Below are 23,792 nucleotides of genomic sequence, written 5' to 3' on the forward strand. Positions count from 1 at the left end.
TTAAATATCTTTGATTAGAGTGACCTTCCTGATTTGCCCAGGACTTGAGGACCTGAGGGGTTTCTCAGGATGTGGGACTTTTAGTGCTAACTGGGGTGGTTGGTCACCCTATCTTCTGACTATTATCCCTGGCTTTCCATCCTTCCCTCCCTCCCTCCCCCACCCCTCTGCCCTGCATTTATTATCTTGGTGTTTCATCCATTCGTGTTTGCTTCATAATAGAAAAGGGGGAAAGTAAAGAAAAGGAGTAATTAGACAGAGATACATTATGCTTACATTATGGAAGAGACTGTACCAGAAAGCTTCGGAACTTTCTCTAGTCCCTTCTGCGGTTGTTAAAACTCTGCCAAGTGCGTGAATTCAAAAAGGTATGGATGCTTGGTTCTTTCACTTTCTCTGAAACCCTACTTGCCAAGTGACCCAAACCATGGACGGAACAGGATAACCTCTGAAACATGATTGATGTTCCATTGAATTTGTTTCCTATAGTTTTGCTTTGGCTTTTGTTGGATTATGTTTGTGTGCTACTCACTTCAGAGTCATGGAGCTATCCTAACTTTTGGAAGGCAAGACTCTTTCTTGCTGATTATGAATCACGATCTTACGTTTTGATTATTTGTGAAGTTTTTTTTTTAGAGTTATTTCAGGACTTTTGCCCTTGTGGTTTGGCAAGAGGAATAACAGTAACACAGGATTTGGCATTTTCAAACTATTGGAGCTAGTTCCCTAAATGGAATCCTGTACCATCCTGATCATGAAAGTAGGCTGAGGAAATGAAGTTTTAGCTGTTGCATTTTACCTCTTTCTTTCTGCTTGTGTTAAAATGGATGAAAGAACTGTTTGTTCTATCTTAGCCCAACCTCTGCTGTGATTTATTGTCATTCAGTTAACAGAGGTAAACATTAATCTTTTTTGAGTTACTTTTGACAACTGACAGCCTATCAGTTTCTGTGTAAAAGTTGTCTAAAAATCTTTATTTTCTCAAATGTACACAAATAAGACTATATAGATATATAAGGCAATATATCTTAGGCTTGCCTGTATTAATATATAAACAATCCATAGCTAGACTGTTTATATAGCTAGGTAAAAATGATAATAATATATAACTAAATAAAAAGTTTAGCATTATCGGTACAACTTTATCAACTTTAGAATTGGAAATAGAACCTGAAATATGTGTTCTATTAGAAACTTATCCCTGTTGTCATATCCAGGTAAGCATGTGCTGGGGTTAATACCTAGGAAACAAATAAATAAAGATCCATTAAGAAAAGATATGATAATCCTGTGATGACTTTGCTTAATTATGTGTTAGTAATTACCTTGAAGAAGTACATATGCATCACAGCCAACCTGGTGCTACTGGCCAAGAAATGGCCTGTCTCTTAATACTCAAGAAAGTTCTATATCTTTTTTATGATGTTTTAAATGTATAGAGGGAACTTAAATCTTTTTATTAAATTTGGCAGGTTTGCGTTATTAGTAGAATAATGATGTATTGAGCCAAAATCCAGCAAGAGTTCTGTGTATTCACAGTAGCTATTCAATAACTCTTCATTGACTTCTGAGTGGGAGAAAAGTTAGTGTGTCTATGGTGAGAAAAGAACAAAATGACCCATTGAGCAAGAGAATGGGATTCAAGAAATTTTTCTTCAAGTCCCTAAATGAAAGCAACTGTGAGCCCTTCAAATATGTGTGAAATGAAATAACACACACACACATACACACACACACACACTTTTTATGTTTTTATTTGGAAATACCATGAACTTTGAGTATAACTCTGAATTCAGACCATTGGAATTATTTTGATCCCTTTACGAAAATAATACCTGCCCTGTCCCCAGAGTTGAGTGGTTTTTTTTGTTGTTGATTTGTTTTTAAAGCCACTGAAGCATGATAAATGAAACATAAGTTAAATGGTAATGTATAAATAGCAATGTTTTAACTTTCGTTAAGTCATTATGGCATGGTTGTTTACTGTATTCCCTGTATGAGTATTCTTAAGCCTAATTTATAAAACCTGGGAAATATTTTTATTGTCTTTAAGTATTGTTGCATTTTATCACTCTCTCCCTTCCAATAGCCCATTAATCATTTCTTGAATAGTTATAGTGGTCATTTGATCATTGCTCCTCTTGCCCCAACAATATAGAAATCTTAAATTTCTTTTTTTTTTAATAAATTTATTTTATTTATTTTATTTTTGGCTGCGTTGGGTCTTTGTTGCTGAGCGCGGGCTTTTCTCTAGTTGCGGCAGGAAGGGGCTACTCTTGTTGCGGTGCAGGGGCTTCTCATTGCAGTGGCTTCTCTTGTTGCAGAGCATGGGCTCTAGGCACGCGGGCTTCAGTAGTTGTGGTGCACGGGCTCAGTAGTTGTGGCTCATGGACTCTAGAGCTCAGGCTCAGTAGTTGTGGCATATGGTCTTAGTTGCTCCGCGGCTTGTGGGATCTTCCCAGACCCGGGCTCAAACCCGTGTCCCCTGCATTGGCAGGCAGATTCTTAACCACTGCACCACCAGGGAAGCCCTCTTTTTTTTAAAGTGTGGAGACTGTTTGGCATCTAGAGATCCTGTTGTTAAAACAAATCTTATCTCAGAACTATTACATGAAGTTTATATTAAAATTTTTGCATATTAGATCACCATATAAAACATTTGTTGACATACCAGTAAAAGTTTATTAAAAAGTGAACCTGGGGCTGCCGAGGAGGAAGCTGGTGTCCTTGGCAGTGGCTGCACTGACCAGGGAACGTGGTTTACGCACAAGAGAAGAGCATGGGGTCTGGAGCCTCCTGAACTTGGATTAAAATCCTAGCTCTGTAAGGAAAATGTGGTGTATGCATACAATGGAATATTGCGGAGCCTTAAGAAGAAAGGAAATTCTGACTCATGCTACAACATGGATGGATCTTGAGGACATTATGCTAAGTGAAACTAGCCTGTCACAGAAAGAAAAATACTAGTGTGGGTTCAAGCATTCTCGATACTTCCTTCTGTCATCTTCATAAAGTCCTGGGTCACAGAGAGCTGCCAGCTGTTATTACAGCAAGATACCTGCAAAGGGTGGACCCCTTCTGACTCTTGCAGTTAAAATCCCGGTGCCTGGAGTTTCCAGATATTCCATGGCTTGTCCCCGCCTTGAGTGACAGCATGGTGGAGGGGATGGAGCAAGGGGCCTTGGCATCAAGGCTGCAGTGAGAATGGAATAACGCAATGGAAACGTGCAGGTGATAACGGGGATTGGCTGGAATCAGGAGGAGAGGGAAGACGATCGTTTCTGCAAGTAACTGTGAAGCCAGGTTATAGGAATTTGTTCTCCACAGTGAAAGCTTCACTTATTAAGAAGCCCTTCACAAAACCTGTGGAAAACGCACAAGCAACAGTTGGCAGTGGCTGTCGCCAGGGGGAATCGTGTAGCTGAGGGAGAAGAGTCACCCTACACCCTTCCAGACCATATTCACATATTTCCTCCCCCAGAAAGCAAATACAGAGTTTAAAACGACCTATTCTTCTTTTCTGGAATATGATTTTTTTTTTCTTTTTCTGAAATTGAAGTGTAGTTGATTTACAATGTTGTGTTAGTTTCAGGTGCACTGAAAAGTGATTCAGTTATACATATAAAAACAGTCTATTTTTGGGGGGAGGATTTTTTAGAAAATAAAAAGAAATGGAGGTATTTGTAATGAGGTGGATGGAGTTAGAGTCTGTCATACAGAGTAAAGTTAAGTCAGAAGGAGAAAAACAAATACAGTATGCTAACACATATGTATGGAATCTAAGGAAAAAAAAAAGTGAACCTATTATTCTTTGATGATGGGTTATTTATGGAATTGATTTTTACTTTATTTTTCACTTCATTTTTGTTTTGTAAATGATATTTTCTTTAAATTAAAAAAAATTCTCTAAATTGATTTATAGCATGACTGATCTATACTATTTGAACATTGCTATACTATTTGAACATTGACCTTTAAGTTTTATCAGTATAAATGGTGATTGTGTTGGTTGCATAAATAATCATGATCTTTAATAATTACAGATCTTCCTTGGCTGTTCAGCTTTAATGTGAAGTTTTATCCTCCTGATCCTTCTCAGTTGACTGAAGATATCACCAGGTACTTTACATTTATACTAAAAATGATTCTTTACTTACAGCTCTCATTTATTTCAGTGCCCTGGGGGGGAATGGTGGTAATTTTAGGATTAAAACCAAAACACTTTTTCTTAAGCTGAGTTTTAGAAGTTTCCTTGGAAGTGGATATTCCAAAATAGTTTGAAATGTTTCTAGTTTCAGAAATTTTATTCACTTTTCTTTAACTTCCCATTTATATTCGAATAATGGAATATTTTTTAAAAATTGCAGCAACTTTGTTTCCTATGTTATACTTTCAAAAAAATCACTGGTATTTAATATTTCAGATTTTAATACTAAGATAGTTTTTATTGTGTAAGCCATGTGTGCCTGTGTACTAATCTCAGCTTACAAACGTTATATAAAGGTAGAAAAATGAAAAACTTTTTAAAAGTTAATTTTTGGAAGTCTCTTGAACTGTAATTTTTATACACACACACACCTGCTCCCCAGGATAAAAAACTAACAAGGTAGGCTTTCTTATGTAAGAGTCAGTAGCTATTTCATTTCCATCTCCTCTGAGATTATCTGGACAATACAGACACATGCTTAAATTGCAAATAAAGTCTCAGTTTAGGAGCAAGAGTGCTTTACTGATTTTGAGAGTGACTAAGTATTTGAATGGGAACAAGGAACATTTAGAGTCCACGAGTACCTTGATATCTTAGCCCTATTAAGCTGGGTATCAGCGATTGGAATTCTTAGCTTTGGTAAGAGTAGGTCTATAGAGTGATTTGTATATATTTTTAAAAGATTATTTACCTGGCCAAGGAAAACTGCATTCTGTATATATACTTCTGGAAAATTAGAGGGTGTTAGCTAAAGACTCTGTTTTTGATTCCGGCGGTTCCTGTGTCCTTGACGTTTTCTGCTAGGCCAGTTTTGTCGTCAGATGTGAAGTTGGGTAGATATTTTAGCAAGTGCGTGATATCCATGTGAACTAGGAATAATGGAGATTTTTTTCCAAGACTGGATAAACGACAAGGCCTTTTTTCCCCCCCTTTACTAGTTACTGCTGAATAAGGATTTACTGATACTAATTAAGTTTTGATTGAATTAGCTTCAGCTAGTAAATAATAAATAGCAGCTTTTGTAAACTACACAGTGAGCTGCTTAGAGCATGAAACTTGACAGGTTGCCGTGCGTAGGATACAGAGCCTCACTGCGGGAGGGCCTTTGAACAGTGCACATAACTGGGGCTTTGTGACCCAGCGTCCTCTTTGTACATACATTCCTCCTTGCAGTGATTCCTTTGGGGATGATAATCCTTTGGTGACTGCAACTTTGTAGCATCGGTAAAGTGCTTTGGTTTTCCTTTTAGAGGGACCTTGAACAGTCTCCCTGCGTGTTTGTGGGAGAATGAAATAGTAGTCTAGTGAGCTAAATAAAAGCCTGAGACCAGCCTGTAGCTTTGCAGCCTAAATATTACGATTGAAATCTTCACTATGACTTGAGTGAACATCTAGAAGGTGGGATAGGCTTTTGAGGAGGGCAAGAACACAGTTCAGAATTATGTCTGAAGAATGATCTGTCCTGCCATATGAAGGAGATGGACTTGGGAAACTCAGGAGGCCATTGCGGCTTTTGTTTGAAGTTTTCGGGCCTTAGCCGTAGGCTTTAAAGACAGAAGAAGGGATCAATGTGAAAAGTAGATATACTAATATAAGGAGGAGCAACAGGATTTTAGTAATAGATGGAATCTTTGTGTTTAGGTCTTAACAGTGCTGTAAAATGTGGAGAACCAGTGATATTCTTGATTAGACCTAGAGAATTTGAGGATAACGTGGAATCGTAGTTTAAAATTTAGTTTGCTAAAATAAAGCAGTGATGCTCATGTTGTTCTAGGGGTCAAGGAAACACATAATTCTCCTCGGAAAGAGAGCTACTGCAGTGCTTAAAATTATTCAGACTGTAGTGATAGTGAGATGAGTTTCATTCTTAGAAAATTATGGAGCACTTGTCATGTGGCAAGTACTTTGCTAATAAGTGTGGGCTTATGATGATGATAAACAGAATCCCTGCCCTGCCTGACAGGAGATTTGGGTGGTAGGTAATACAGGTGTAACTGGGGGATGGCTGATGCCATGTTCTGGGACATGCTCTCTGACCCAACAGCAAGAGCCCTGGACCACAGGCAGTGTGCCCCTTTGAACATGGGGGGTAGAGGCAAAAGGAGGGTGGAACCATGACACCCCTGCCAGGCAAAAGCATCCACAGGAAGAAGCCACCAGCCAATAGGAATGGCAGTTTCTTCAAGAATGAGGGAGGGCGCTGCCATTTTCTTGGGAGGAGTCAGTGGTAACCTTAGCAAGTGGTTCAATTCCAGAGTAGAAATGAGGTTTTCAAATGTTAACAAAAGGAGTTGATGGGGGATCCCCCCCAACCCTCATAAAATATAAGTAATGCGTTTCTGCATGTTATTTAGTAAAAGCCAGAATCTTTTATAACTGTAATAATCCACTTGGAACACTGAATGATGGTTATTATAACTAATAATAATATTATTATGATTATGGCTACTAGTTATCAATTGCCAAGTACCATGCAATGTCTTTTATTTATATTATCTAATTTTTTATCCTCATCTTTAAAGGGAAATAGAGTTCTTCCCATTTTACAGGTGAGAAGTTAGACTTAGGCAAGTAAATTAGCTTGCTGAAGGTCACGTGGTCAGCTCTGCCAGGCTCTGAAGCCCATGATTTCTCTACTGTAAACTGAATTAGCTGCCTCTTTAGATGGGGTAAATGGGCAAGTAAGGGCTTCCAAGTAGAGACTGACTTATGATTGTTGTTAAAGGGTCTCAGGAAAAGAAATTAGTATGAAAAGCGTAGAGAGGATAAAGGGTGGGTGACCTTAGCTTTTCATGTAAATCCTTAAGAACTGTAGCTATTTCTTAAATTTTATTAGTCTTTATAACTTTTGAAGAGCATGCTAATTTTGATTACAGTTTTAAATCCAAGGAGTCTAAGTGATTAGAATTTCACCTGCAGTCACAAAACTCTTTTTTTGTAATAGTAAAAATACACTGTTGCCTGAATAGCAATTCAGAATTTCCACTCTATTACTTTGCCCTCTAGATGCATTTTCTATAAATAAGTCACAAGTTTAGAAGTCCATGGAGGAAGGTGGGCTTCTTATTACAAAACACTTTTTTTGTTCTGCATTTGAAGAGTGCCTGTATTATATATTTGTTTCAGAGGAATATCAGAATCATATTTATGAGCGCTACAATCTTAGCTAACTGTTCTGCCACCCTTTTGTCCCCTGTTCCTCACAGATACTTCTTGTGCCTTCAGCTGCGGGAGGACATTGCCTCAGGCCGCCTGCCCTGCTCTTTTGTGACGCACGCCCTCCTGGGGTCGTACACTCTGCAGGCTGAACTTGGGGACTGTGACCCAGAAGAGCATGGCAGTCATGACCTCAGCGACTTCCAGTTTGCCCCTACACAGACGAAGGAACTGGAAGAGAAAGTGGCAGAGCTGCATAAGACCCACAGGTCTGTAGACTTGCTTACTGGAGAGAGTGACCGTGGTGGGTCTAAATGGCTTCCCTTATAGCATTTGCTGGACATTTGAGCATAGTTGATGGGATTATTCAGTTTGCCCTTGTGGAGCTTCACCTAGTGCTAGTCAAGGTAACTTGGAGTCATTGAGACAGGCTTCCATTGTCTTTATGCCTGTAATACGAGGAGCTGTGCTCATGAGAGTAAATGTTTTCATTTATTAAAAAACTGTACTTTTCCCTATGATATCTCCTGTGCCCTCCTCCCAGTCCTCTCCCTTCACACACACACGTGCACACACATACACACACATGTGCATACACATACACACACCTGAAACAAACATACCCAGTACTTGTTTGGCATTGATTATACATTTCTTCTGCCTTTTAATTATTTTTATTACCATATTTGATAAGAAAGCCAGGGAGATAATGAGCCATCAGGATTTGAGTCAGAAGTGTGAGTGGTAATGGGCGTAAGGGAAGTAAATCTACAGGTGGTTTCTCTATCCACAGAAGATGACTTTTGGTTTAGCTGAGGGTTATTAATTACTTAAATACCATGTTACACTTTGAGAACTTCTATATCTGTGAAAACAAATGGTTCTCTTAAGCATGAGTTTTTAAAAACTCCCAGCTACGAAATTCTAACTTGTCCCATATGGCAAAATTGAAGTTTTCAAAAATTTTGACTGAAATGATTTGAAAGGAACTTTCAGAGATTAGAGGGTTTTAAACAGACTACCTTCACTGACTTTTCTTTAAAAAAAAAAAAAAATGCAGTATTTGACTTTAAATATTTTCTTATTAACTTCATTCCAAGTCTGTTCAGTAGACATGTATTATATAATTTGAAATTGAAATATCAGGTGCCGAAATGCCATGGGGAATATGAAAATAACGGGACCCTGCTTTCTAGGAGCTTAAGATTTGTTTAGTTGGGACCTGTCAGGTGTAAAATCAAGCACAAGTACTTCTGATCTTTAGTATTGTCAGTCGTAGTGAAATAAAATTAAGGAGAGAATTTGTCTATTTCAGAAAGATGAAATGACTTTCTATTTTTTTATTCTTTTATTTTTAAAGTTAATTTATGTTGTACCCACTATTGCTGGGGCTTTTTCCCTAGTGGAAAAAAACGAAAGCAACTTTCTAAGATAAAAAGGGTAAGCGTGGAGGGACACCTCCTTGCAACGAGTAGGTTCATATTGGAGGATCTTAAGAGAAGAATGCTGGACGTTGAGAGCTGATCCTTCTTCCCTGATTCCTCCTTGTCTGCACATTTAGCTGGGCTACCCCCTCCACCCCAAGCTCTCCAAGCTCATGCACCCCTTTCTCTATTTTGGTTACATTTGCTTTGCATCCACCAGTAAGGTAATATTGTTTCTTTTGATTCTTAGGGGATTATCTCCAGCACAAGCTGATTCTCAGTTCTTAGAAAATGCCAAGAGGCTTTCCATGTATGGAGTCGACCTGCATCATGCCAAGGTACTGTGAGTGTAACGGAGAGGTGGCCTCTTTCCGGTCTGTTGACTAAAGTTTTGAGAGGGCTCCAGTTGTAGACTAGCCTAGCTCACTTTCAGAAAAGGCTCTTCACCCTCACTCACCCAAGGGACTCTATTTCTTTGGGGTTTCTAATGGTGGGGTTTATGGCTGTGGGGAGGGATCATTGATTCTCCCTCTTATTCTTTCTTCTTTTCCCAGTCTTTTTAAGTTGATACCCTTTCATATATACTTATGGGAAGACTCACCTTATCAGCCTTCTTTACCCCCTGTCCTACCTTTATTCTGTCCCAGCTTTTGTTCTTGCAAGTGCTGCCTCTGTCCCAGCCCCGTCTCCCACCTGTGTCCTGGGAGAGGAGAGCAGCTCGTAGCCACCATGACAGGGCAAGGCAGCATGGATATGACCGCTTTCCGAAAAACTGCCGGAGAAGGAGCCCTAGGGTTGGGCTTTTCCCTACAGGTCTGTTGTACTTCTTGTAAGATAAACTGTGCTGGCCCAGGCTTCAGGCAGTTAGACCTTCTGTCCCATGTGAGCAGTGGGGAAAGAATGGAATCATGGAGGTAGCTGAGAGGAGAGGCAGGGTTTGGTGAGGAAGATGCCAGTAACAAGCGTCACCTACTTCATGATCCTAGTTTGGACGATCAGGTAGTAGGGAGAGTCGGGGCGGGAGCAGTAGGTGGAGAGTACAAGAGGCAAGATGAAAGATGCATTTGGTTTTGAAAAATACGTCCAGAGTCGGCTCAACATGCAGAGGGAACCTATTGTTGCCTGCTTTTAAAGGACCCATCAGTCCCTTGGTGAAGTTTAGGAAGCCCAGGTTATATGATTTGAGAAATCCCTAGGAAAGCCTATCACCCAAAGGTATCTTCCTTCCCTTGGCCTCAGATTACTAATGTTTGCTTTTGTGTTTATAGTACTTCATATTTGCAAAGCACTCCTTTTTCCTGTGTGCCTTCCTTTATTCTTTAAATATTTTTCCTTATTACAAAAGTAATACATCTTCATCCTAGAAGATAGAGGTGAACAGAAAAATATAAAAAGACTGAAATGTCTTTATGCAGAAACAAGCACTGTTAGTATTTTGGTATTTTCTTGTTTTATTTAAAAAAAAAAATCTCTGAGCAGTTGAAGTCACATTTTAAAAATGGGATTATACCATGAGTATTATTTCATAAATTTTTTTTTTTTTAACTTGCTCATATAAACACTTCTCCATGTTAGTAAATAGTCTTTGGCAGCAACATTTTTAACTGCTAGGTGCTGTATACCCTTAATTTTTAAAAGTGCTTTCACTTACACTATCTCATTTAAGGGTTGAATGTTTTTGTTTTTACAAAAACTACATAAAACAGAATGCATATGGCTTGTTACACTATCTGGCTTGTTGCCTCAAGCCACATAGTGTAAAGTGGTCCCATCTGTGTGATGTCTGCTGATAAATCCTACTAGGAGGTAACACAGATCTTCTCCACACTTGAGTGTCTTGTAGCTCATTTCTCTGTATGATGGAGACAGGCAGGCTGGGTTAGCAGGCAAACAGAAATAAGGGAGGGAGGACAGAGCAGATCTGGTATCAGAAGGACTCCCAGAGCCCATCTCTCCTCTAAACCCTGTTATTCTTGCCACACGTGAATCTTACATCTGCTGCTTTTGTTGATCATTAGTGAGAAAGCAGTCCTTAGATGACAGTCCTGGAAGGTTTCGGGATTCTTGTTTTTGAAGTTGTATGTTAGAAAAGTAAAAAAGCTGCTGCTTTTGTTATAAGTGTAATTTCAGTTCTTGCGGTGTGGTTAGGAGTAGATCACTTAAAAAAAATGAGAATAACACGCATTCATTCAACTTATCGTCTGGTGGACTTAGATAATATCTGATGCGCAAGATATTTGTAGCCCATGGGAAAAAAATCTGTAGCAATGTAAGAGAACTTTCCATGTAGTTTAAAGTTTTGTACCTTTATACATTTTTCATCGCCTTGAGATCATATTTAAAAAATTTTTTTTAATTAATATTTTATCGTCAGAAGAGTCCTTCAATGGCACACTTACGTTAGGACAAGGTGAGGGTGTTGAATAAAAGGGCTCTTGACAAAGATAGAAGGAAACCACAAGAGTAGAATGATGCCCATGAGCTGGTAACAGCAGCTCTCCTAACCCCTCTGGGTGTGGGGGGGAGGTGAGGCAAAGAGTAGTTACCAGAACCCAGGGGGAGATCTGTGTGGAGAGGGCTGTCTTGAGAGGAGCCACGATTGTCAAGGATATAGCCACCCTGATGAGACCACACAAGGAAGGAGTCTGGGTATTAAAAACCCTGACCTCCTTGCCCTCCTCCCTCTCTCTGATCTTCTTCAAGAACTTTCCATTGGCTGAAGTCAGTGGGAGTGGGATCCTGTTGATGTCCACATGGGGTAGCTTCCTGAGGCAGAGAGCAAGGTGGAGAAGATGCTCCTTTTTTATTAGTTTATTTTTCTGACTTTGTTGCTGAATGGCAGAAGTCAAATATGGAGAACTAAGGCATGCTTTTTTTCCCTTTAACTTCTTTCCCTTTATCTGTAATTTCTATTCACACAAATACTGATAATTCTAAAACAATATGTGGAACAATCGGACCTCAACTGATTTACTTGGATCCAGATTGTGTTTATTTTTCAGTCAGATAAAATAGCTTCAATGTCCTGTTGAAAGATTGCCTCACACTAGAGATAGCTTTGTTTAATGTTTCAGATGATGGTTGCCTCCTTATTTGTGCTGAGAACATGCTCTCTTGGGCAATCTTCTGGCCTGCTCCCTGTGTCCCTGGCCAGTGATATTTTGGGCAAGCACGTCATTTGTGTCTGGTGCCAAGTTGCTTAGGCACCTGTACCTGGTTCACTCTGGCTTTTTACTCTGTTCCTAGAGAGAACTGTGGCTGTCAGGATATGGGTGAATAAAGCACCTTTATAGGTGAGATTTTTAAACCTGTTCAGATGGTCTAATGTAATTTTATTCGTATATATGAGTTGTTCACATATCACAGCAGTGAATGCCATTGGCATCAGTTACCTAGTACTGTATTTCTATTTTTTAAAAAACTGAAATAAATTGCGTTAAATTGTTCTCAGTAACAAGGCAGTTGAAATGTTATAGTTTTATTGACTTGAACCTAGACTATGTGGGGTTTGTTTCAGCATATTTTGTGAGAATTTGTGCCGTGTTGTTAATGATTTCTGAAAATGTGAATATCTCTGAATAATAATCTTCAATTTTCCGTATCTTGAATGAGATCTAGTTCTTCTCTTAAAGATATTTGAATATTGTATATATTAGATCTTCAACCACTACTTGAAATGTGAGGAGGCAGTTTTTTACTTTTGTCTGTAAATGTATTTGATTTTTAAAAAAATCTTTCAGGCTGGCGATTATTCTAGATTGTCATCTTTTCCAAATTAAAACGCCGAGGAAAGAAAACAGTAAGTTCAAGAATAGTCTGTAGTCCTTTGAAATATGCCAGCCAAAGGAATGTTGTAATGAGAACGGGATGTCAGCAGTTAGTGTTATTGAAAAACTGCTTGAAAGAATTCAAAGATTTCAACACCATCAGCCTAGAAGAGAAATGTTCTGTGAGGAGTTGGTGTTGTCCAGAATATAGGTGTTACTTAGCAGCTGTTAGCTAGCATAATCATCTGAGATAAATTTGCCTACAGTAAAATGGCTGACTGCACCTTAGGGTAAGCTGACAGACTGTCCCCAGGGGCTGGAATAGCCTCTGGGAAACATGTTTTATCTCCCGTATCTTCAGGATGTCTAAATTCAGGTCTATTTCCTTTCCTCCCTTTTAGCTCTTACAGCCGAGCTCGAGGGCATATGAGTTAGGCCTTTTGAAGAATGTTGTGTCCTGTAGTCATGTTGCCATATCTCAAATCTGACCCCTCAAGAGAAATATCTAGGTTTAAGATGTGTTGTATGTCCTACTGTTTCTATTAACTTGTGTACTGTCACTGCAGTTGAAATACAGACCTGTTAAATTGGCATTCCTGATCATGGTTTGAGGGGGCTCATTGACTTCCCTACCTATATAACTTTCACAACCCTAACCATAGTCAAATGGCTTATGCTTGGCAGGACTCAGAAGGCGTGGACATCAAGCTGGGCGTGTGTGCTAATGGGCTTCTCATCTACAAAGACAGACTGAGAATCAATCGTTTTGCTTGGCCGAAAATCCTGAAAATCTCCTATAAGCGCAGTAACTTCTACATTAAAGTTAGGCCAGCAGAGGTAAGCAGAGTCATGTAGCCCTTGGCATATCTAATTGGCCTTTGTCAGTGTTCTCCTTTATGGCCACGAGCTACCAGAATTCTTTTCCATTGAATGTTAAGAAAATGAACTATTATTTATTCCTCCATGGTAAAAAAAAAAAAAAAACAAAAGAGGGTTTTTGATGATAAACTTGCATATATGTATTCCTGTTGATTAAAAAAAAACAAAAACAAGCAACAGCCACAATTTCACAGAAAAGGGAAAGTAGTCAGTGCCTGCCACATCCGGGGTGAGGGGCTCATTTTTCTTTTTTCTTTGCATCAACTAAGTGGTCAAGATCGATAGGAAGGTGGTAAAATGAATTTTAGTGGATATTGAGGGATAGCTGATTTATGTCAGTAGTTGATATTTGCCCTTTTTCAAGAAGAACAATTACTTCTTAGTGAAATATCTGAATCCATGTTTTTCAGTAGCTTCTAATCAGCTCTTAAGAGATATGTTGATTTGTTTTATGGATTTATTCTAGCTGGAACAGTTTGAGAGCACCATTGGCTTTAAACTGCCAAACCATCGGGCAGCGAAAAGGTTATGGAAAGTGTGCGTGGAACATCATACTTTCTACAGGTAATTTTGAGAAAACAGCCTGGGATTCATGAAAACAGCTCTTGGTACCATCTAGATCCTAGGAGGGGGCAATGGATAGCGTGGCAGACCCAGCCACAACTGCTTTATGGTTCTTTGCTCTCCCTCTTCGTGTATCTGTTTCTGTCACCATGCTGTGCTAGTCCTGGCTCAGAACTGCTCTGCCTCTGCAGTGGTCCCCCACTCCACTGCCCTTCCACCACCATACCCTCCCACCCCGGCTGCCGCTCTCTCACTGTCACTCACCTTAGGCTTCACTTAGTTGCTCTTATCAGCTCCCTCCTGTCTTACTTCTTTCCCAGGCAGACCAACCCTGAACCCTGTGCTCTGTCCCTTTGCTACTTTGGCAGGAGTGTTCTCCCCACTAAGTCCCTGTCCCTTTTTGCACATCAGCCTCCAGTCTCCTGGTCCTGGATGAGTCCTGTGTCCCGACCTCACCATTTCTATACCTGTGCTACCACGTGTTGCTTTCAATAGCATAACTATCCAGATAGACAGTGCTTTGGGTTGGTGCAGTTGCAGAGAGATCCTTTCCCACATCAGCTGGATCCTAGTGCCACCATCACAAATATTCCTGGTCTTCTTGAGCTCCAGGGCACCCTGGCCCCTCTGCTCAGATGCCCTTCATTGGAGGGTATGCTGATAGTAGATACTGTGGGTCATGAACATTCTTGGTTTCATGCATCTTCTCTTTTTCTCTTTTTGTCTATAATTAAGCATCGTTTCCCCCTCCCTTCATTCATTCTTTTCTTCCTCTCCTGTCTCAAGAAAGAGCATATATAGAACTTTTATTCCTCTACCTTGATCCCTTGTTTCATGCCTCACGTAGGATTGCGCTTTGTAAATCATGTGCCCCCAGTGGGTGGCTTCCATGAGTTCTTTGGCCAATAAACATGTCCATGTCTTGCTCCCTGAAAAACCGAAAAAACACAGAAGATCTCCTTAGACCTTTTAGCCTCCTATAGCTTTTGTCCTGTCTCCGTTCATACTTTTATTCAGGGGCATACTTTTTAACATTGCTTTTCTTAGCAAAGTGTGGTTTGCTGATCTTCCTTTTCTCTGTTTCCTCAGTTTCCTATTACTGCAGTCTAGATAGCTGTGATATCTAGACCCTTCATCTTTAAAGTTTTTGCTTTGCACTCTTAAGGTCTAATGCTGCCCCTCCACATACTAGGTGTGTGATTGTAGGTAAGTTACTCAGCCTTTGTGAGTCTTTCCCTTTCATCATTTGTGTGATGGTGGTAGTGATGATAGTGCCTATATTATAGGGTTGTTTTGAAAACTAAATGATATAGCTCACGTGAAACAAACTTAGAACCATTTCTGGTATGAAATAATGTTTATCATTATCATCATTATTCTTAGTTTGGTAGCATAGTGTGCTATTTATTTTCAAAACTGCTCTGATATACTCATTTCAGAGGAGTCATGTTAACCGTTGACTTAAATCACCAAAAAGATTCTTTTAGAGAAAGCTCATAAATGTTTGTGGTCAAGACTTTTTTGTTTCGGTACTAGTTTCTGTTTAATTGTAGCTTAATTGCTTAAGGATTTCTTTGTGATCAGAAAATTAATCTGTAAGCTAATACTTTGTGTATGTGGTCACCAGTGCCAGTTGGGCAAGAAAGCACTTTATCTCAGTTTGACATAAACAGAATAAAAATCCTCTAGTTAATGATTTTCCCTCTTTTGCATTATGACTTATATCTGCCTTTAAAATATTTTCCTTGTATTTCTTGGATTTATGTTTTTTGTAAACTGGAAGTAAGAGAAAATCCTCATATGGAGCTGCTCATTCTGGGAAGACGTGGCCTTTGGTTGAGATATAGTCAACTGAAGTGAACCTGCAGAAGGGTACCAGATAACCCAGTCTCACTCTCCTGTTTGCCTCTAGTCTTTTTTTTTTTTTTTCTTTTTAAATAATTTTATTTTATTGTGGCAAGATCACTTAACAAATTTTAAATGTATAATATATTATTATTGACTGTAGGTACAGTGTTGTATAGCAGCTTTCTAGAGCTTATTTATCTTATTTAATTGAAATTTTTTTGCCTGGTGATTAACAACTCCCCATCGTACCCTCCCTCTAGCCCCTGGTAACCACCATTCCAGTCTTTGATTCTGTGAATTTTGACTATTTTGGATACATCATATAGGTAGAATTATGTAGTACTTGGCTTTCTGTGTCTGGCTTGTTTCACTTAGCGTAATCTTCTCAAGGTCCCTCCTTGAGATGGGCCATTCCGTCTCAAGGATGTTACATTCCAGAGTGTAACAGGTCCATTCTGTTACATACTGCAGAATTTCCTTCTTTTTTAAAGGCTGAATAGTATTCCATTGTATGTATATCCTGTATTTCCTTTATCCGTTCATTCGTAGATGGATGGTGAGGTTGTTTCCATATCTTAGTTATTGTGACGTGGTATAATGGACATGGGAATGCTAATATCTCTTTGAGATCCTGATTTCAGATCTTTTGGAAAAATACCCAGATGTGGGACTGATGGCTCATGTGGTGGTTCTATTTTTAATTTTTTGAGGCGCCTCCTTACTGTCTCACGTAGCTTCTGTACCATTTTGTATTCCCAACAGTAGTATGCAGGGGTCTCAAGTTTCTCCACATTCTCGCCAGCACTTGTTGTCTTTTGTTTAGTTTTTAAAATTTTGTGGTGGAGAGGGTATTTCCTTTTGGGTCATGATGCATGTTTCTCCTTTGAGATATTTTTTAGAAATGTCTCTTTTTGTCCACTTGTTGATCTCCCAGTACCTACAGAGCATGCTTCATGAATGGATGGTAAAATAAATGCGATTTAGCCAACTTGTTTTTCAAGGAGAATGAGCATTTCTTAATTACTGCACTGATGAGCTTGCCAATGACCCTTTTTTCTGTACATCACTGCTTTCTTACACAGCATTCTTAGACCACAGCTAGCTGGATTGCAAGGTAGGGAAACCCACCATATTCAGACCATCAGGAGACAGTGCATGGTAAATGACCACATTTCTCACCCTGCCCCCTGGTACTCGTCATCAGGGTGCCGAGACATTTAATCTTTCAGTGCCTCAGTTTCCTTCACTGTTAGAGAAAGAGATTACAGAGCACAGATAAGAGTTAATTTCTGGTCTAAATGTCTAGTATTCCGGCTTTCTAATTTCAGAATATGGAGCTTTTTCCAAAGTACAGTTTGAGGCACTGACGTCTTCAGATCGTGCTTTCTCAGCAGCATCATCTCTGTCTCCTTGGAAAATCTATTGGCAGAAAAGTGTTTCAAGGAACACTTCTGCTACCCTCTATGACAAGACTAAAGCCAAGGGTGTATTAGTTCTTTTTTCATCAGTCTCATTCTAACACGTTGTTTTCCTGGGTTAATATGATTGAGAATCCTGAATTGATGGGGGAGCACCTCTTGTATTACCACATGTAGCTTTACCTTGACTTGACTCTCTTTTCATTGCTTGTTAAGCAGAAGATTTCTAAAAGTTGAGCAGAAATGCTAGTAATACTCAGAACGGTAAAGAACTCTCTAAGAAACCACTCTTCTTTGGATAATGATAGGAAAAATTTTGGTGGAGTTCTCCATATTCTGGAATTGTCAACTGCAGTCTTCTTATTTAATACATTCTCAAAGAGCTCTGGGATTATCTTTTTTGTTAAGATGTTTTGCCAGCTCTCCATCAGGCAGTGAAGGCAAGATAATTTCAGTCGTATACCAGACAAGTTTGGCTCATTTACTAAAACCGTGCTTTCACATAAGTCTGGAAGTACTTGCCATCAGGAGTTGTACTTCATTCATTACGGACCTGGGGTTTAAGGAGTAGAATTGTGTTGGCAAGAAAGGGTGTTAGTCATCCCTACAGATCCACTGTGTGCTGTGTTCTTCATGGGACAGCATCACTTGATGGGACACATTCCTGAGTTAGATGTTCTTTCCCAGAGAAATAGACATAAATATTAAGAATTGCTAATGGTAATGGATTGCTGCTTGGCACTTCTGGCTTGGAGCAAGAATTCAGACATACGTGTTTATATAAATGATTTAAGTTAATACAAATAAATAACCTTTGATATACACTGAAAACAGCTGCGTTTTTGCTCCGGTTGAGGAAAACATTATTCATGAACATGTGAATGAGGATTTATTCATCTTATCATTATCATAAAGCTCTGTATATAGGAGGGTTTATAAATAATGTTGATTTTTATTAGAAAGTTTAGGCAGCACTTTTTGGACCAAATAATCATACTTAATGAAACGAGATATTAAAATATATAGTTTTAAAGTTAAAAAAAAATCCGTAAAGTCTAATTTTGTTCCCTTTTTCCCCCACAGGCTTGTGTCTCCAGAGCAGCCACCAAAGGCCAAGTTCCTGACCTTGGGGTCTAAATTCCGCTATAGCGGCCGTACCCAAGCGCAGACCCGCCAGGCCAGCACCCTCATTGACAGGCCGGCACCGCACTTTGAACGCACTTCTAGTAAGCGGGTCTCCAGGAGTCTAGATGGAGGTAAACACGTTTATTAGGATTCTGGATTCCATTAATCTTTCTCTAATCCAGTGGGATCAGAAAATGTTGACCGACTTATTAATAAGATCCCCAGAAATACCCTAGAGGGAGAGCCTTTTTTTTTTTCTGAGTAAATAAAATACTGTTACTTATACTCATAAGAAAATAATTTTATAGTGTTTTGAAGTTGTCATTCTGAACCTAAATTTTCTTGGCACTGTAAATACACACAAATATTAGTTGAGTTCTTGTTGATGAGATGTTGGACAAATGTTTTTACTGACCTGACTTAATTGTGATATATGTCATGTGACTTAATTTCTTGAACTTGTTAATTAATGGCAAACATGTAATTCCAAGGGTTTTTGGTGTGATAGCATATATAGAACTTTTATTCAAAGGAACATAAAACATTCATTGCATCATCACATTTTTGAGTTTAAAAACCCTTACTAAAGCTTAACAGACATTCTAGCATACGGGAAACCATTCACAGCTTCAAAGGATTAGTTTAAATACAGTGTTTAACAAAAAGGAAATATAGTGTGTTCATCTGTTCTTACACCCAAGAGGAGACATGTATAAATTTGTATAAATTTTTTCTGTTGGAATTCTCATTAGCTACATATATGTAGTTTTTTAATAAATTACACATGGAAATAAATTGATGTTGCTTCCCTTCATTTTATATATATATCTTATTACCTGTTTAATTTTGGGTTAATAGCAGGTTTCCTGTAAAAGAGCTGAGGTTAATTTTATATTAGAACGCTTTAAAAATTTTTTTTTTCTTTCTACCTAATAGCAAGTAATTGGTATGGATACCTTTCTACCAGAAGTAGTTCTCCAACATTTTTTGGCTGATGAATCTCAAAACATATATACAAAAATAGTAATGCTAAATTGGAAAATTTCTATTTTACTACTGTTTATCAGCAAAAACCTGTTTTTGATTGTTATTACTGATATCTTTCTGAAATGCGAACTTGAACAACTTATGTTTCAAATAATTAGCTAAACAGATTGGATATTCTAATAGATAAAAATCTTCTCTCGGTAGTGAAGGATTGACACTCCTTGGCCTTGATCTATTTTTCCTGGAATAAACTTAGAAAACAGATCCAGGCAGACACACAGAGATACTTCCCAAGTTCTGTTGGTGGGCATTTTGGTACATATAGTTATTGAATCTTGCTTCTGGAGAATCTTTCATATAGTTTTATGAGACCACAGAAAAAAATGTGCAACAGAATCATAAATTGTGGTTCAAATAAATGTCCACATTCCCAAATGCAGTGATTTAAATTTAGTGAATTATTACTGCATGATAGTTGTCAGAGTATCTTTTAGCTCATCAACAACTGAGTACTTTTTCCAAGTAAATCCAAAAAATGTGCCCGGTTATGTAAATATTTCTCAAGTCTTGCCCCTTGTCACAGAGAATTTATACAAGTGCTGAATAAATGTGATCAGTGTCGTTTAATGCCTGAGAGAAATCACTCCTCTTTCTGGAACACTGTCCTTTTTAGCCTTTGTTTTAAACTATGAGGTTTTTATAACTCTTACGTTGCGAATTTTAGAGCTTAAAAAGAGCAGTAAACCACTGCTTTTTCTTTGAGGTATATAAACTGTGCTCAAGGAAGCCCACCATCTTGTATGGGCAGTTAGCGCAGAAGGTTATAGTGGGTCTGTATCTGAAAACAATGATTTTCACAAGTAAAAGCAACAAACATGGCACAGTAATCCATTATTTTTCCTTTTGTGTTTTGGACACTGTAATTCATCAGATGGGCAAGCCATCAAAAGGATTATTGTGTTGTTGTGAAAAACAGGAGGCTTTTCATGCCAATACATGACCAGACAGCTAGGGAACTATTTGGATAGGGCTTATGTTCTTTTCTTCCCCCAGAGCAAAGCTAGGCTGTAACCTGGTACTGAGCTTTATTTTCCCCACCACACCATCAATATACCTTTTTTTGTTGTTGTTGATATGTGTTATGTTTTCTTTCTCCTGTTTTTAAACAGGCTATTAAAATATATAAATATTCTTCACTTTAAGGTTTGACAAATTAAGTCTTTTAGTGATTATGTAGAAAGTAAAAAATCAATGTGATATCTAAAGATCAAATATCAAAATAAAAATCAATCTAGGATAGCTATTTTAGAACAGTGAGATTCCAAGATTTGCACGATCAAACCAGAAAGGAGGCAAATCAGTCACTGAGAGCACTAACACCCCGGATGCGTGTGAGAGCAGGGGAACTGATGATTTCCTGAAAGTGGAAAGTATAATCAGGGGCATTACAGATTGGGTCACTGGGGAAGGAAGGCATATCTGAGGAAGAACCATTTCAGTTGAGACTTGAAGGATGAGAAGGAAGCAGCCATGAGTAGAACAGGAGATAAAGCGTTCCAGGTAGCAGGAGTAGCAGGTCTGAAGATCATAACTTTAGGCACAGCTTGATACATTCTAGGAACAGAAAGAAGGCAAGTGTAGTCAGAGCTGACTAGTGATAGGGAGAGGTAGGCTGGGAGCAGGTCACACAGGGCCTTGCAGGCCACATTCTCTTGGTGCCGAACGTGGTTTTTATTCTAGGAAACCATTGAAGGGTGTGTGTTATACATACATACACATGTGTACACATTTATACAAGCACATATGTGTACAGTGCTATCTTTAAAAAAAAAAAAAAATCACTTGATGCCATGTCCAGAGCAATTAGAGAGGATGCGAGAGGAAGCTCAGGCCGACTGGTCAGGAACAATCCTGTGAGAGTCGTGGTGGTTTTGTCTCAAATGGTAGTAGACCTATTAGCCATTGGCACCATAGGTTCTGTGCCTTGGGCCTGTAAACTTCTCAGGGTTCTACACGGTTTAAGACCTGACAAAAATTATTAGCTGCCAACTGAAATCATTAAGTGTTTAACAAAAGTATGCAGGGTCAATATTTTGCCAACTTCATTATGTAAACTTTAAATTGGATATTCATTAAAATTTTGATATCATTACATTTGAAGCCATTTCTAGGTCAGGGTTTCTCATTTTGCAGTAAATCTCTGAGTATAATGGGTGCTTAGAAACCGTAATCATAGGTTAAAGAGTCACTCATACTCATCTACTTTCCAACGAAAAATTGTTAAAATCTTTTTAAAAGTCAAAAAAAAACCCTAGAAAATAATTATATTTAATGTACGATGTGAATTCATTTTAATATGATTTGTTGTGGGCTTTCCAAAGTATGAGTGTTTAAGAGCCGTGAAAGTCTTAAAAGGGACCTGGGTGGTAAAATAGAGGTGGAAGGAACTGGCCACATTTAGAAATACATCCAAGGACTCTGTTGGACTTGCTGGTTGTTGAGGGGTAAAGGAAGAGACTTCAAGGTATCTGACTTGAGTAACTGGGTGCAAACATGAGAGTGTATTTGGCAAAAAGTCAAGACTGAGAAGAAGGAAGTTTTGGACAGGGCAGGTGAGGGGTGTGGATTAAGAGGCTTCTAGTAACACATGGATTCGAGGTCTAGGTGTTGCCCAAGTTCAGTATGGTGGGTCACACACAGTCTCTGCCCTCCAAGAGCTTGCAGCCTAAAGTTAAACACTGGGCTTCCCTAGGGGCATGGGGCCAGAGCAAGCCACACTGTGTCAGGAAAGTGCTTTTTATGCTGGTGAAATGACCTCAGTGGTTTCTTCTTTGGGGAAGAAACTACAGATGGACAGAGGCTTTTGCCAGTTGCTACTCACTTTGCCTTGTTGAGATTTGAGGCCATCTTGGGTTGGTTGATCTGCCATATGACAGAAATGTCAACATGATATATGTTCCTGCACATCTGTAGGATAGACGAAGGGAACACATAAGGCCAGATTTGCTAAGGCAGAGGGTTTCTATGTATTAGACTTACTGTAGGTCAAGTTGAGGCATTCAGGAGGGAGGTTAGAAAAATGAAAAATATTAACCTAAACATAGAAGTTGATTCTCTAAAATCTACTCTTACTGTCTTGTTGCAATTTCGACTGGTGTTCTAATTAAAGGTCCCTTTATGGAGGAATTCTTAAAACTTACTGAAGCAAATCATTTTAATAACTAGGTAATGAATTGTTGCGATAGGTAGATTCAGAAATAAGTTCAGGCAAGATTAAAGAGACTCCAGAGAATTAAAATACTGCTCACATTGTAATTCTGACATAGTGCCCTGACTCTGGTGTTTCATCTGGTCTTAGAGCTCCTTCTACTGGCCAATTCTATGATCAGTGTCTATCCTTCAAAAATCTGTGACTTGAGAGCTTTGTCTAATTTATTGGGTTACAATTCAGAATACTTCTAGAGTTTATTAAAAGTTTAAACATGAGTTTATTTGATATGTTATTTTCATGATCAAACAGTGTTCCCGTTTCTATTAATTGTCTATAAGGTGCCTGTTTATCTGGGAAGGGGGGACGTTCATCGAATTTTATCGCTTAAGTGTCCTAAAGCAATCCGTATGATCATTCTCAACTAGCTCTGATTGGTATTGTGGACCGAAGTCTTACGAAGGATTTTCCTGGCCCTGCTGGGGAGGTTTCAGCACGTGGCCCTGGAGCTGTGAGCCCTGCTGTGGTACAAGATGGTGATGGCAGCAGGGACATTAGAAGCCCAGCTAAAACCCCACATGTGCAACTCACTGAAGGAAAGGTATGGTAAATTAGTCGAATACGTGGCTTTAAATGTGTACTTAGACAAGAGGCTGTCTATTGCATTTGTTGTTTCAGAACTCACATATCTTTTAAAATCAGTCATTGTATGTTCTGTGTTGATAAAATTTCCCACTTTTCAAATATGTGTATGCTCTTGCTGGTTTGGACTGAGTCTCTGACCTTTTTCTGGTTGTTGGTCAAAACAAAATATTTCAGCGTAAGTTACCTTAATGCAAGCAAGTAATTTATTGGTCTTTTGTCCATCCTTATAATCATCCTATTTAATTAAGCCCCCAATTATAAAAGCTGTGATGATTTGAAATTCATATTTGGTTTGTTTCAAGTAAAGTTTAATGTGTAGCTTATGTCTTGATTATTTTATTGTAGTATTGACTTGAATTTTTTGAAAGAAGAAAGGTGGTCTTTATGAAAATATGATTTTTCATTAATAATCTACCACTGATGAAGAAGAAAGTTTTAAGTAATTGTTTTTTGAATACTGAGTGAGAAGATGGTGTGTTGCTTTCAGTCTTCTTTGGTGCGTATACCATAGTGAACAGAGAAGTAACCTATATTGTGTTTTCAAACTTGTCGGGGTTGTTTTAT

General features: G+C 38.7%; 1 protein-coding gene across 24 annotated transcripts in view; it reads left to right on the forward strand.

The window, feature by feature from the left end:
• Nucleotides 1–23,792, forward strand: part of EPB41L2 (erythrocyte membrane protein band 4.1 like 2) — a 213,622-nt gene that overhangs the window by 145,370 nt on the left and 44,460 nt on the right. For all 24 annotated transcript variants that reach the window (XR_014248769.1, XM_082406340.1, XM_082406346.1 and 21 more), the window contains 7 exons: nt 4,044–4,119; nt 7,414–7,632; nt 9,038–9,125; nt 13,239–13,391; nt 13,900–13,997; nt 18,347–18,519; nt 23,012–23,184. Coding sequence is in view for 23 of the 24 variants with exons in the window: in XM_082406340.1 (XP_082262466.1) it covers nt 4,044–4,119; nt 7,414–7,632; nt 9,038–9,125; nt 13,239–13,391; nt 13,900–13,997; nt 18,347–18,519; nt 23,012–23,184 (980 nt within the window). In the remaining variant the exon portion in view is untranslated. The remainder of the gene's footprint in view (nt 1–4,043; nt 4,120–7,413; nt 7,633–9,037; nt 9,126–13,238; nt 13,392–13,899; nt 13,998–18,346; nt 18,520–23,011; nt 23,185–23,792) is intronic.

The sequence above is a fragment of the Balaenoptera borealis genome (assembly GCF_965194805.1).
Source record: "Balaenoptera borealis genome assembly, chromosome: 9".
Taxonomy (NCBI): domain Eukaryota; kingdom Metazoa; phylum Chordata; class Mammalia; order Artiodactyla; family Balaenopteridae; genus Balaenoptera; species Balaenoptera borealis.